General features: G+C 37.5%; 2 protein-coding genes across 10 annotated transcripts in view; one reads left to right on the plus strand and one right to left on the minus strand.

The window, feature by feature from the left end:
- kcnj6 (potassium inwardly rectifying channel subfamily J member 6) overlaps positions 1-2,576 on the minus strand; it is a 27,432-nt gene extending 24,856 nt beyond the window's left edge. For both annotated transcript variants that reach the window (XM_046040219.1, XM_046040220.1), the window contains exon 1: positions 1,998-2,576. The gene's annotated coding sequence lies outside the window, so the exon portion shown is untranslated. The remainder of the gene's footprint in view (positions 1-1,997) is intronic.
- myl10 (myosin, light chain 10, regulatory) lies at positions 2,038-9,623 on the plus strand. Of its 8 annotated transcripts, none has more exons than XM_046040222.1 (8): positions 2,038-2,516; positions 4,185-4,282; positions 4,968-5,057; positions 5,726-5,801; positions 6,520-6,624; positions 6,963-7,041; positions 8,168-8,216; positions 9,400-9,623. In XM_046040222.1, exons 2-8 carry the CDS (start codon positions 4,235-4,237, stop codon positions 9,502-9,504), a joined length of 552 nt encoding a protein of 183 aa, XP_045896178.1. In that variant the 5' UTR covers positions 2,038-2,516; positions 4,185-4,234; the 3' UTR covers positions 9,505-9,623. The 8 variants fall into 8 exon arrangements, with proteins under 8 accessions (XP_045896178.1, XP_045896180.1, XP_045896183.1 ...); XM_046040224.1 differs by having other exon boundaries at positions 2,038-2,470; XM_046040225.1 differs by having other exon boundaries at positions 2,056-2,164.
- The last annotated feature ends 4,161 nt before the right edge of the window (positions 9,624-13,784 follow it).

Here is a 13,784-nt window from a genome sequence, read left to right on the forward strand (position 1 = left end):
CATGTATTGCGAGATTTTGGGGAACAACCTCCTTCCCTCAGTTAGAGCACTGAAGATGGGTCGAGGCTGGGTCTTCCAACATGACAATGACCCGAAGCACACAGCCAGGATAACCAAGGAGTGGCTCTGTAAGAACATATCAAGGTTCTGGCTTGGCCTAGCCAGTCTCCAGACCTAAACCCAATAGAGAATCTTTGGACGGAGCTCAAACTCCGTGTTTCTCAGCGACAACCCAGAAACCTGACTGATCTAGAGAAGATCTGTGTGGAGGAGTGGGCCAAAATCCCTCCTGCAGTGTGTGCAAACCTGGTGAAAAACTACAGGAAACGTTTGACCTCTGTAATTGCAAACAAAGGCTACTGTACCAAATATTAACATTGATTTTCTCAGGTGTTCAAATACTTATTTGCAGCTGTATCATACAAATAAATAGTTAAAAAATCATACATTGTGATTTCTGGATTATTTTTTTTTTAGATTATGTCTCTCACAGTGGACATGCACCTACGATGACAATTTCAGACCCCTCCATGATTTCTAAGTGGGAGAACTTGCAAAATAGCAGGGTGTTCAAATACTTATTTTCCTCACTGTATATCATATATCTATCTACTTTTTAGGTTTTGTAAAGGCCAAGTTTGTTCTTGAAATGTAATTTTGAATGATGTAACTATTTGGCTCCTTCCTGTATATTGAATTGTTCTACTGGATAGTATGTACCCACCTACAGTAGCTTACCTTTTCCTTGCTTGTTTACAATTGGAAGACCTAACTGACCTCAATTTTAATTGTGCCAGTGAATATTAATTTTTACCTGATAATGGTCTGGGGACGGGAACATTATTATCAGTGTGCAAGATTTTTTGATTTCCACACAAATTATGGGACTTTAGTGAGAATGTAACCACTAGGACACACTGAACTTTAACCATGTTCGTTAGAGTGATCCTTATTAATGTAATCCTCAACAGTATTTTTTACAGGGATGTTTTTTAACTGCATTACTTTATAGGAGTTAAATGATAACAGTGCCACTATACATGCACATGCTACTTTTAGAGCAGAATGCAGATTACTTTATTAATGTAAATGGTGTGTAAGTTGTTTAAGATGTTTTTTGTTTTGGGACGGCAGTAGCTCAGTCCGTAAGGATTAGGCTGGGAACCGGAGGGCCGCCGAATCGAATCCAGCTTGGACTAGAGTTGCAGAGTGTGGACTGGTAGCTGGAGAGGTGCCAGTTCACCTCCTGGGTACTGCTGAAGGAGGCTTGAGCAAGCCCCTGAAACCCCAACTGCTTGGGGTGCCGCACTGAGTGGCAGCCTCCTCATGTGTTGCAATGTCTTCCTGTTTGTGCACGTGTGTCTTTCGGACCTATGTGTAAATACTAACATAATAATAACAGAGTGAAAACATTGAGTTTCCCCGTGCGGGATTAATAAAGTATATCTTCTTCTTTAATAGACTGAGATCACTAGAACAAACTGAATTTTTAAGAAAAATGCAAATTTAATACTTCTTTGTATTGCTCAAAGAGCTGTGAATAGCAAGTGTGAGGGCTTCACTGTCAGACCACAGAAATAAGAGGATTATTCTGCTGTAGCTCTGTGTAGATCTATCAGGAGGCTTGACATATCAGTGCCTGCTCATTGTGACACAACTGACAACTAATCACTGACCCCTGTATAAATATCCATAGTTACAGTTTGATAAAATGTATTGAGCACTAAAGTATATCATTTTTATGGTTATATGGAAACAGTGACTCAAATTTACTGACTGTGTGTTTGTACTATTGTCTCTATTTTGAACTCTTCTCTGCTATTATAGGTATGGAGAACAGCTGTCATTCATAGAGTTATAAATCGTTTGTTTACGTTTATACCTAAGTAGGCCTATTAATGCCTTTTCAGTACGGTTTGGTGCTTGCAAGCTTGTGTGATTGCTTAACCTGATTTTACTCGTAACGTTATAACAGACAGGTGAAGCGGCCTAGTTACCTCCTGCTCCTGGGCGTTCAGCGATGGGCGGAGCGGATCGCTGAGGGTGAAGTTCGGCGCCGGCGAGGCCGCCTTTCGGAACTCATCCTCCGCAGAGTCCGAGCTGGACATGGCATCGCCCGGTTTTTCGTTGTCATCCGCGGCCGAGAATACCACCATCACTCTGGGTAGTGGCAGCGTCCGTCGCTCCTGAATGAACCTCCTTACCCGTGTAGTAGCGGCGGGCAGCGGGCTGAAGGACAGAGACTGGCGATCCCTGCCACAGCCTTCAGAACCGTTGGAACCGTTGGAGCCATTCTGCTGCATGCGCGCGGCGAGCCAACAGTCGCCACACAAATCAGGGGATGATAGCACAAGCCACAGCGCGCGACTGTTAAAAAACAATAACAAGGCAGGGGCAGAGGGTGGGGCGCGAGCATAGGGCGCGAGGAGCAGCTGTATGAACACACCCCGCTTTCAGAGCGAGAGCGGAAGTAAGGGAATTCCGCCCGTAAAATTATAAACACTTAAAAAAATCAGGTATGCTGAACGTTTAACCCAACGTGTTAAAATAGCAGTCCGGACTGGGCCTGTGCAGTCTTAACGGCTCTGGGTTATACGTGGTCTGACGTGTCAGAACTGCACACCGTCATCACGTCAAGGAGTGCTCTTGGCCGCGAGGGAAATCCATGCGATGAAACCAGACTGTAAGCTGTAAGCAGCTGGTCAAAAAGTAACAAATAAGTTATTTTGTGAATAAAAATATATATTAATAAAGATAAAATTTTGATATTATTATTAATAATAATTTAAATAGCATTTAAGATTGTCAAAATTATTTTGATATGGGCAATTTAAAATGATAACAATATGATTTTTCCATTTTGTCTCCCTATATGTCGTGGAAATTAATCGCTGGTGAGGAATTGCGCAAGTAATTGAAATACAACAAACCATTGTCTTTGGAGAATTTATTAGGGGAGACCGGGTATGGTTGTAACATAGAGAGAGTTGTAACAACACCAATTCCACCAAATAGAGATAAGATAGGAGTTAGGTGATCGTTTCAGTATTTACCTACTTCCTCCCCAATCAGGCATGGTGGTTATCACATCTGGAAACAGGCATATTCAGAATATATAGAGAAAAACTGATTTTGAGGTAAGAAAGTAAATTTTTTGACCAAGACTGTTTTATGACACATTGACACATTGCATTTGACATCAACTCACGAAGTCTGTGATGTTCTTGTAGAAGATTGAATTGGTGCCATTTGTAGTGACCAAATGTGGGTACTTTGTATAAAAATTTGAGAACTCTAGCAAAAAAATTAAGTGAGTTATAGTTACTGAAGCAAAAAGTGTTACAACCACACCTGGTCTCCCCTACTAAAAGAGAATGACAGAGAAGTACTACAACAGAAAATCAGTTGGTCCAGAGACCTGCCGCCTAGGGCAGCTTCGGGCGCCTGGCCCAGAGCAAAGGGATGCATAATCATTTTGACAGTCCAGGTTTCTATTTTTTGGGGAACAGAGATCCTTTTCTGGCCTTGAATGAACATTCAAGGAGGAGAGAGGAACGGCAAGAAAGGAAAACACTAAAACAATCTCACAGCTCTGACCCCATCTGTGGACAGACTAATATGAATATATATTTTCACATATTAGTTACCTGTCTCCCCAAAGTTTCAAGGTTGTGTAGCCACAAGTTAGGGGTACAGCTGTGCAACAGAATCACACTGTGGACTTTTTTTTAAATCTATCACAGCACTCTCAAGGTTCAGCACAAGCTTTTTGATGCCATAGAGTACTAAAATAAATGAACGGCTTTATGATTCACAGTGAATTCAACAGAAACTGAAATGTAAAGAGAACAACTCAAACACAACTTGTGATATAAAAATAAATAATTTATTTGTCTGCAAAAGACTTTATAATGTTTAAAGCCTGTTCTAACCCTCAGGGGTATTATTTCATTATAGAGCTAATGTGAGTGCTACTGTGAGCTATGATTAGCCTGGATCAAGCTTCAGGTATGAGCATTTGTCCATGGCCCATACCATACCCACCCTGTGGTGGCAGCTCCTCCTGTCAATGCAGTGGATAACAATAGAAGTTTTATGGATGATGAAGATGGGTGTGAAGTGTTCAAGCTCTATAAGGCAGGAATACATGGAATATTGATCCACCCCCATTTTTCTAAACTTAGCCCAGGTGGCTGATGCGGACAGGTCTATATAACTGCAGAGGCAGATTTGGATGTTACCTCTCAGGACTTTCGTGCTGTATGTGAAACTCCTCGCCATGGTAAGACTGCCCTCCTTCTTCTTCAAATCCTACTTTGTTTGCCTGTATTACTCACAGTGTTTGTTCAGGTCTCTTGGCTCATTGGTCTGGGGGTCTGAAAGAATATCCAGTGTATTTCTGGCACTTCATATTCTATATGGTCCACAAGGATGGAAGTCCAAAATTATAGTATCTCTAAGTATTTTACCTTTTTTTTTAACCTATTATTTTATCTAATTACATTTTATTAGGGTAATTAGACAGACAGGTTATATTAAACATAGCTAAATGATTTTTATTAGATATTTATAGAAAATCAGCTGGGGTTGAAGAAGTACTTTACAACTTTCAAAATGGCCACAAACTGCCAAACTAACTGTGAAGGAAGCAGGGAAGGATGATAAAAACGGAGGGCAGGGGATGGACATCCTGAGGCAGGGCAGCACGACTCCTATATATTTATATATAAAGTGGCTAGTAACTTTGGAAAACCACTAGCCAAAAACATTTATGTCAAGCCCTAGTCTGACAAAATGGTGGCTGTAACAATGTCACTTAAACTGCTATAGCAACATAATGTTCACCCAAACCAAGTGCTGGTGGCTGAATAAAGGGATATCAAATGGATAAAAAAATACTGTAAGACATTAATGACAACACGGCTCACTTTAATATATAAGCAATCTCTATCAAATTCTCCCATCAGGCATCGAAGAAGGCGAAGAAGAAGACAGCCGAGTCTGGCTCCAATGTGTTCAGCATGTTTGAACAGTCACAGATTCAGGAGTTCAAAGAGGTGAGACGACGTCTGGCAGCTACGTCTGTCACATTTTAAGTCTTGGATCATAAATAATTTCGTCTGAACAAGCAGGCCATGCTAGGTTAAAGATTCCTGCTTACGTTTGTTACACCAGCTGTACACGTCTATCATTAATAAAAAAACATTCATGATTCATTTGAGAAACTGCAATAATTAATATAAATAACATTTTACATAACAAATGCTCAGTTTATAGAATATGATAAATTGTGATAGATTAATCTAGATTTAAAAGTATATAAACATTCATAACTAACTAAAATAAGCCCCATTTCCGGCTAGAGAATTTTAATGCTAACATGGTAATGAGTCATTCATAATAACACAATAATATTTTGCTAATAATAGCTACATCTACATTTGTTAAAATTTTTTATTCAAGACATTTACTTGTCCACTTTTAACTGTTACCGCTACTTTCATGTAAGTTAAGTCTTCCACATTTAAGTTAAGTCTTAAATAATAAGGACATTGACTACAGCAAGTGGTTCTCAGACATGAACTATCAAGGTCTGACAGGTTGCAGGTTGAAGGTGTGTTAATCTAAGCTGCTGTAGTTTTTGATTAATGAAAACATGCACACTAACAGGTGAGGATGCGTGCTGATAAAATGTAGTGAATTAAATGTGTGTTTTTCATTCCAGGCCTTCACCATCATGGACCAGAACAGAGATGGTTTCATTGACAAGGGGGACTTGAGAGACACATATGCTGCTCTGGGTGAGCCATTTCTATCTACACACAACGCGGATCCCCTTACATGGAAATTGCCATGTTCCGCCGCCATGTTTCTACAGTAGCCCATGGGTTTAACACAACAGTGTATGAGTTCACGTTCACAAACGGACAAGTTCAGTTCACCAAAAACACGAGTATGTTCAATGATCAGCGCCGTTTGAGCACACACTGCCTGTCTGCACTGTCAGACTGTAGTTGTTTTATTGGACATTGGACAACGGCATTTAGGACCATTCCCCAAAACAACATACAAGTGTTGGAAAGAACCAGACCTTGAGTGCGTTACGTAACTCAAGTGACATAAATCATAAAAAGTTAAATACGTGATTAATGTTGTGAAACGGTGGCCTTTTTTCCACCTATGAAATGTAATTTCATTTAAAACTTTAAATAAGTCAACTTCAGCATTCTTTCACATGGGACTTGAACCTCAGGCTACTAAGTGAAAGTCCTGAGTTTACTTGACACATTAAACCTCCTCATTACACGGACTTTGTTGTTCTTTATTACTATGTCATCTTACTTCCACTAGAGAACACGACCCAACAATGAACATAAATATGGGTTGTAATAACCTGCTGCATAATCAACCTTTACGGCTACTTTTCTGGTGAGGAGGGCTGGTTGTATCATGATTCTCAGCATAGCAGCAAAGTGTTTGATCTGTCTGTAGTGACCACTCTGTCTAATCTTTGTACAGGTCGTCTCAATGTTGGCAATGATGAGCTGGATGAGATGATGAAGGAGGCCTCTGGCCCTATCAACTTTACCATCTTCCTAGCTATGTTTGGCGAAAAGCTCAAAGGTTAGTCAGGATATCCTTTAACTAACTTTTAAACCATGTGAAGTTTATAGATTATGCTGACTAGAATTATTTCATCTTAATTCAAACACCTGCTACACCAGGCTAACAAGAGCAGTGCAAATTAATATAATAAAATGCATTAATCAGTAAATATGCTGTAAAAATGTATTTTGAATTATTTTGTTTATTTTTGTATTTTTTTGTTTGCTTCTTTTATGTGGCTCAGTAACAAGAGGACATAGTTAACACTCACTTTTATTTACCAGTACATAGCACTATTAAGTTCCAAGTTTTACTGGTATTAAAGATATATTTATGAAAACTCTTTCATCATTTAGGTACTGACCCGGAGGAAACCATTCTCAACGCATTCAAGATCTTTGACCCTGAAGGAAAAGGTGTCCTAAGAGGAGAGGAGTATGCATTTTCTTCATTTTCTTTACAACCAGACTTAAAGGTTCATTGTGTAATATTTAGGAGGATCTATTGACAGAAATTCAATATAATATCCATAACTATGTTTTCAGTGGTGTATAAAGACCTTACATAATGAACCGTTAATGTTTTTATTACCTTAAAATGAGCCATATCTATTTACATACACTCTGGGTCCCCTTACATGGAAGTCGCTATGTTGTGCCGCCATGTTTCTACAGTAGCCCAAATGGATAAACGCGTTTCATCACCACATTGAATATGTACGAAGAAGAACAAAAACGAGTAACGTTAGTAGTAGTAATAGTAGTAGTCGACTGGTTTATTATAAGTAAAAAACAAAGAGAAATTTGGACATATGGTGGACCACATGTATTATTTAGCACAAGAGCGTACAGAGTGTGTCGGCCACCGACACATCTTTGCAGTAGCATCCATGTTAATTCCACATTCCGATTTAAGAGCACATGAATACAAACTGAAGTCGGAAGAACGACTTCACAACTCAGGAAATGGGACCATCCAAGGAGCACATGAATGCACCGTTCGCTGGTTGCAATTCTCAAACCCTCAGCACTAGATGCCACTAAATGTTACACACTGAACCCTTAAGAGTCTATAGCCACGCTGAGCTAAATGCTAACGTCAGCATGCTAACGTTGTTGATGTTTTTAGCATGGTCACCATCTTAGTGTGGCATGTTAGCATTCTAACATCCACTAATTAGTACAGTGTAGGAGGATGGGAATGCCATTCATTTTAAATGAATTTCATAACCCAAAGTATTGGACATATCAAATGTTTGACTTCATGATGGTGCTAGATGAAAAGTCATTAGGATTCATTTTCTGGGCACCAAGGATATACGTACCAAATGCATGGCAATCCATTTAAAACCTGTTGAGATATTTCAGTCTGGACCAAAGTGGTGGATGTGTGACAAACATATTTGTTATACCAGCGCTTTGAACAATTCAAATATACAATAAATGCATAAATGTTGAAAATATTTCGCCACTGATTACTCATTAAGAATGTGCTCAACTTTTAAGTGGAAAACAAATAAGATTAGAGAGTAACAAATAATAATATAATTTTCCTTTCACAGCATCAAGTACCACCTTATGTCTCAAGCAGACAAGTTCAACGAGGATGAGGTAATGCATGTCCATCCATCATCATCTGTTATTCCCTATGACAGAAAGTTACAGGGATCCTACCATGAAGAAGGGGTTGGATGATAATGATACATACAGATATAGATCTTGTCAGGTGTGTTGTAATTGTAAAATACATTGAACAATACATATTGTAAGAAACAAACCAAAGAAGAACCTGCAGGGCTTGCCGTTTTGTGGTAAACCATATTAGTAACCATAAGTATTGGGCTACTCGCGTTGACCCTAGGCCTGAACCACTGTAACCATTAAAACAACAAATGGCCACTTCACAATAAAAGGTTCCTACTGGTATAAAACTTTCCATATGAAGTAGCAGCAGAAAGTAACTTGCTTCAGCAGTAACTTATCACAGCTCTGATACATCTGACTCTAAATCTGTTAACAGGAACACAGGAGTGAAACCAAACCACAGAGATTCAGTTCCAACATACAAAAAAACTGGGAGCTAAACACAGAGCTTTCTCTCTCGTCACCAGCACAACCACACCTGCACTGATACTGCATTTGTGTCATATAATTTAGAGTGTACATTAAATTACTAGCAACCAAGTTGAAAAAAAATCCGGATATGTCAGGAATTTCAGACAGCTGAAAAGAACAACAGAGGTGTCAACAAACCAAAAAACAGCTGCAAATCTAACACCGCTGGGAGTCACATCTAAATTAAAGCCAAAATGAACACTAATACAATCGATTTTGTTGATTTTTAAGCAGCAGTTTGTTTGCATCTGGTTTGGTTTGCAAAAGTAGCTTGTTAATTAACACGTTATATCTTGTTTGTTTAAATAGTGATCTTTAGAAGTGCTGGTAGACAGAGTTTTTTTTCTTTGGAGAAAGCCAGGCTAGTTGCCCACCCCGTTTCTACAGTCTTTATGCTAAGCTAAGCTGATACTAATTATTTCAAAAAAGTGTCCAACTTCTGTTTTAAGAACTGTAAATTGAGAACTGTACTACGTTGAAATAGACTGAATATATATTTAAGATGATTAACTTTGCCATGCTGATTATCACTTTTTGCTCTGACAACTGTGCTTTGAAAAAACACAGTGCAGCTCAGTTCGCCTTCACTGATGACTGACATTACATATACGCATGAATCAAGCATTTGGTTAACTTGTTTTCTTGAGTTGTTACTGTAATCCCACTTCCCTTCCTTTAGGTAAACCAGATGTTCACAAACTTTCCCCTGGATGTTTCTGGAAACTTGGATTACAAGAACCTGTGTTATGTTATTACCCATGGAGAAGACAAGGAGCAGGAGTGAAACAATCAATAACATCCCTCAGATCACCGGCTAAACATGTCATCTGAGACACTTCTAACTGACAACATCACATGTTGTCTTGTGTCACCCACAGCTTTAACAATAAAAGTTTAATGAAAGTCTTGTGTTCGTGAGATAATTGTTTTGGCATACTACATACTCTGGCTGCCATATTTATCTGAAAGTTAACATACCTCTATACACACAAGAAGGGATGTCCCGATCATTTTTATTTTGGCTTGATCCCAATCCCAGTACTTGCCGTTATCAAGTCCGATCCGATACTTATATAATATAATATATAATATAATATAGATTATATAAACCTAAATTGATTTAAATATGTATTCACCGACTTTAATTTTGCCTGTCACATGCAGTGAAAAGTTTGCACTGTTGAGGCCACTGTAATTAAGGAGATTCATTAACATGTTATTCATTTAAATGGACTTTTAAAATGTCCAGTAAATGAGTGACTATATCTTAAAAATATATGGCAATAAGGCATGTTGCTAATGATGTTAATGATTTGATGGGAGGAAGTTTTTTCAACATGCATCATGTTGTAGAAACGGATCATGCTTGAAAAATAATATTATGCAAAATAATAATAATAACTTTAGGTGATAAATGTAGGGGAGTGAAAAGTACAAGATTTCCCTCTGAAATGTAGCTGCAAGAGTAGAAGTAATTAACATAAAGTAGAAGTACTCTTCTGTAGTACTGTAGGCTACAAGTGGGCCTACCTCAGAACTGTACTTAAGTAAATGAACTTTCTGCCACTTTGATGGACAGGTTTTCGGAGAGGAAACAACAGTATAGGAAACTCTTTAATGACAACAATACATTTATGGGAGACGTCATCTTTTTTGAGGTATAAAATGGCTAGCATCGGTGCTGCCTCCCTAAGTTAGAGAGAGCCATAAAGAAACAGTAAATGTTCTTGTTTTAAATCAGTGATTTAAAGGTTTTAAAATCAGGTGATTTCCACTTCAGATGCTACTCTGCTAAGCTAGGCTAGTTAGCGTTTAGCTAGTTTTGTTACTTTCCCCCCTCTATTACGATTAAGGATTTAGTTTCTCTCTTATGTGGTACAACAAACTCTGTTTATTTGTTGGAGCATCAAAATAGATTTTTTTAATTCCACACAACAAGCAAAAAGGGAGTACATTGGGTTTAGCTAAATCTATCTCAGTGCTAGTGTTAACTAGCTGGAGTAGAATCACTGTAGTCACAGTATTTTACTCTGTTTTTTAGTTCTAGTGATTTTTAATGCTGTTTTTTCACATTTGTATTAAAAACACCACTAAGCAAAGAGAAATGAAAACAGTAGTGTAGAAAACAAAACAGCAGGGGCAGTGGATTAGATGTTTTTGTGTCCACTTCAAACCACACAGAGATTGTAGATGCGCGCTTCTGTGAGGTCTTCTTTTGTCTTCAGTGTGACGGATGTGGCAAGGTGTTGAAAGAGGAAACAAAGCTTGTGCTGCTGCTTCTGTCTGATACAGGAGAAGAATGAAGGCAGCCAGACCACTGAAGGTAAAGCACAGCAACATGTCAGATAAGACATTTTCTGTTGAGTTAGTTAAAGCATCGCAATCGCTCTAGTTGATATTATCTAAAATGTTATTTAAATGTATGTTTGTGGCTGACCTGAATTAGACTCATAGTTCTGTTATCGACAGTGCACCTCTGGATGGAGGTGGAAAATGTTACCACACATAGACAGGCATAAATGTGACCAAAGAAAAGAACGCAATGAGGCTGTGTTGATGATTTTGATAAAAAATATAAAATTACACCAAACTACTGAGTGTTTTTATAATTATAATATTTTAGCATAAAAAACACATTTTATTTTGGCCAACATAAATATGCTGAAAAAATGTAGTATGACAAGTATGGTACTTGTATTTTAGTTAAGTAGCCTATCTTATACTTAATCTTTATTACATTTCAGATGGATGTATTGTACTTTTTACTCCACTACATTTATCTGACAGTTGTACTTATTAGTTACTTGTGGAGAGACCCGCTCATAAAAAAACTGAAGTAGCCAACAATTTATATAGTTAGATTTTTCTCCACCTCAACTAGGAACATAAAAAAAACCTTTGTGCATTAGTAATAATAGCCCACACTTCAAGTACATTTTGATGATAATACTTGTACACTGGTGTACTGGCAAAATTAACGATACTTTTACTTGTAATGGAGTATTTTTACAATGTGGTATTGCTGGCTCTAGCTCTAGAAGCTGAACATACAGAAATAACCAATAGCACATATAACAAAAATAATGTAATAAAAATTTGCATTAAGGAGGGAATTATAAGGTAAAAAGAAATTACTCAATATATATTAAATAATTAGTGTAAAGACAGGAGACCAACAGAAAGTGTAGGAGAAAGTTATAATGTAGGCTAGTTATCCTATAATCATTATGTAAAATGGCACAGGTACAGCTGAGAAAGATGAAGCACTTTAGAAAAATGATATTGTAAAATGTTCTTGAATACAGGGCGCTTAAGAGATAAAATAAGAAGGCATATTCTAAATTGATTTGATGATTTGAGATTTTACTTTTACTCATTCAAGAGATGCAGTGACATGCAGGGAAGCATAAACGTGTTGTCCTGAGAGGCTGTGCTACAAGGCAAGTATGCAATAAAGAATAATAGTTAGAATATGAGTAAAATAATCAGTTAAAGAATAATCTAAGAATAATATATTTTCAGCATATGTAATGGAAGAATTCAAATGCTAAATGTGTATATTGGCTCAGTGTGTAAGTTTTTCAGTGTAAAAATGTAATATGTACACATGGCACAGTTGTGTGAATGAGATGGCTTTGTTTAAAATATTCTCAGCTGCCAGTTTATAAAAATAATATAACAGTCCTGCAATAAATCCTACTTTCATGATGGTTAGTAACGGGTAGTAACTCTAAACTGAAACTAAAAAGTTATATTCAACTATATAGTAAGTTGGAAGAATGTAGCTTGCGGGATTGTTGAATTGTACTACAATATTGAGAGATGTTTCTAATATTTAGTCAGTCAGTAACAATATTAAAACACCCTGTTATTATTAAATCAGAACTGGTTAACTAAAAAGAAAAAAAAACTATTAAAGTGTAATGTAAGTGGAAATTTAAGTGTAAAAATTACAATCACCAGAAATACCCTACACATGAAGCCATGGTTCTCTGCAGCAGAACCTGAATGCAACATGAAAACAACTAAATACAGAGAAAGGAAAATGTCATGCAGTCTGACAGAGAGATGTGACTGTGGAAAGAATTACTTTCCAATACTGTAACGCCCTAAGACATAACACCAAAACCACACAGAGCTTCAAAACAAAGTATTATTGTCCTGACATGGCCAATCAGAGTCCAGACATTGACCCAAAGTAGAATTTGAGGGTGTGAATGAAAAAGTAACCTGCATATCCATGTATATTCGTCCAACATGTGCAGAAATGTCAACCTAATTTATTTCCACATTCTGACGATTTATGCGCAGAAATTATTAATTGATGGGTACAAATTAATTCAAGAGCACAATTTATTAATTTATGAGTACAATTTACTAATTCATGAGCATGATTTATTAAATCATATGCACAAATTAACCCCCCCCCCCATGACGTCTGTTGTGCTCCATACTTAGAAACGTTGACAAAGATTAACAGTTTTCTAAAGAAGACTGTATTAGAAGTGAGTGAATATTTAATATGCAATTAATTAAGGCCCAGTCAAGTACTGCTTGTGGTTAGTTGATTGACTACTGGAGCTGGGGAGCTAATTACACTAGCCAGCTGCGCTAGCGCTAGTCAGTCACAAAAGCTTCTCTCTAAACTTCTCTCTAAACAGGCCTTTATATTCTAAGGATTGCACATCATTTAATTTAATAAAGAGTTAGTAAAGGGGAAAAAGCCCCTTAAGAAAGACACTTAGCACACTTGTTCACAAATGGGACAATAAGTTTCCACAGTTTTGTAATTTTTAACAGAGCGAATGGCTTTGTGACTAACAGTGGCTTTGATACCACAAACTTCATATATATGTCAGATATGAGGTCCATCTCGGTTCATCTGCTGCACAGAGCTTTCTCCTGGATTATCTTATACGACCAATTTTCTGTTTATTCTGGACAAATTACGCCTCTTCAAAAACATGCTGAATAAGCAGATGCTTAAAAAAAACAGGCTGAAGAAATTAGTTGGGTGAGAACGTGTTTTAGGGTCAACTTTGGAAACTCTTAGGTCTGAGAAAG

This window comes from Micropterus dolomieu, linkage group LG23 (assembly GCF_021292245.1).
Source record: "Micropterus dolomieu isolate WLL.071019.BEF.003 ecotype Adirondacks linkage group LG23, ASM2129224v1, whole genome shotgun sequence".
Taxonomy (NCBI): domain Eukaryota; kingdom Metazoa; phylum Chordata; class Actinopteri; order Centrarchiformes; family Centrarchidae; genus Micropterus; species Micropterus dolomieu.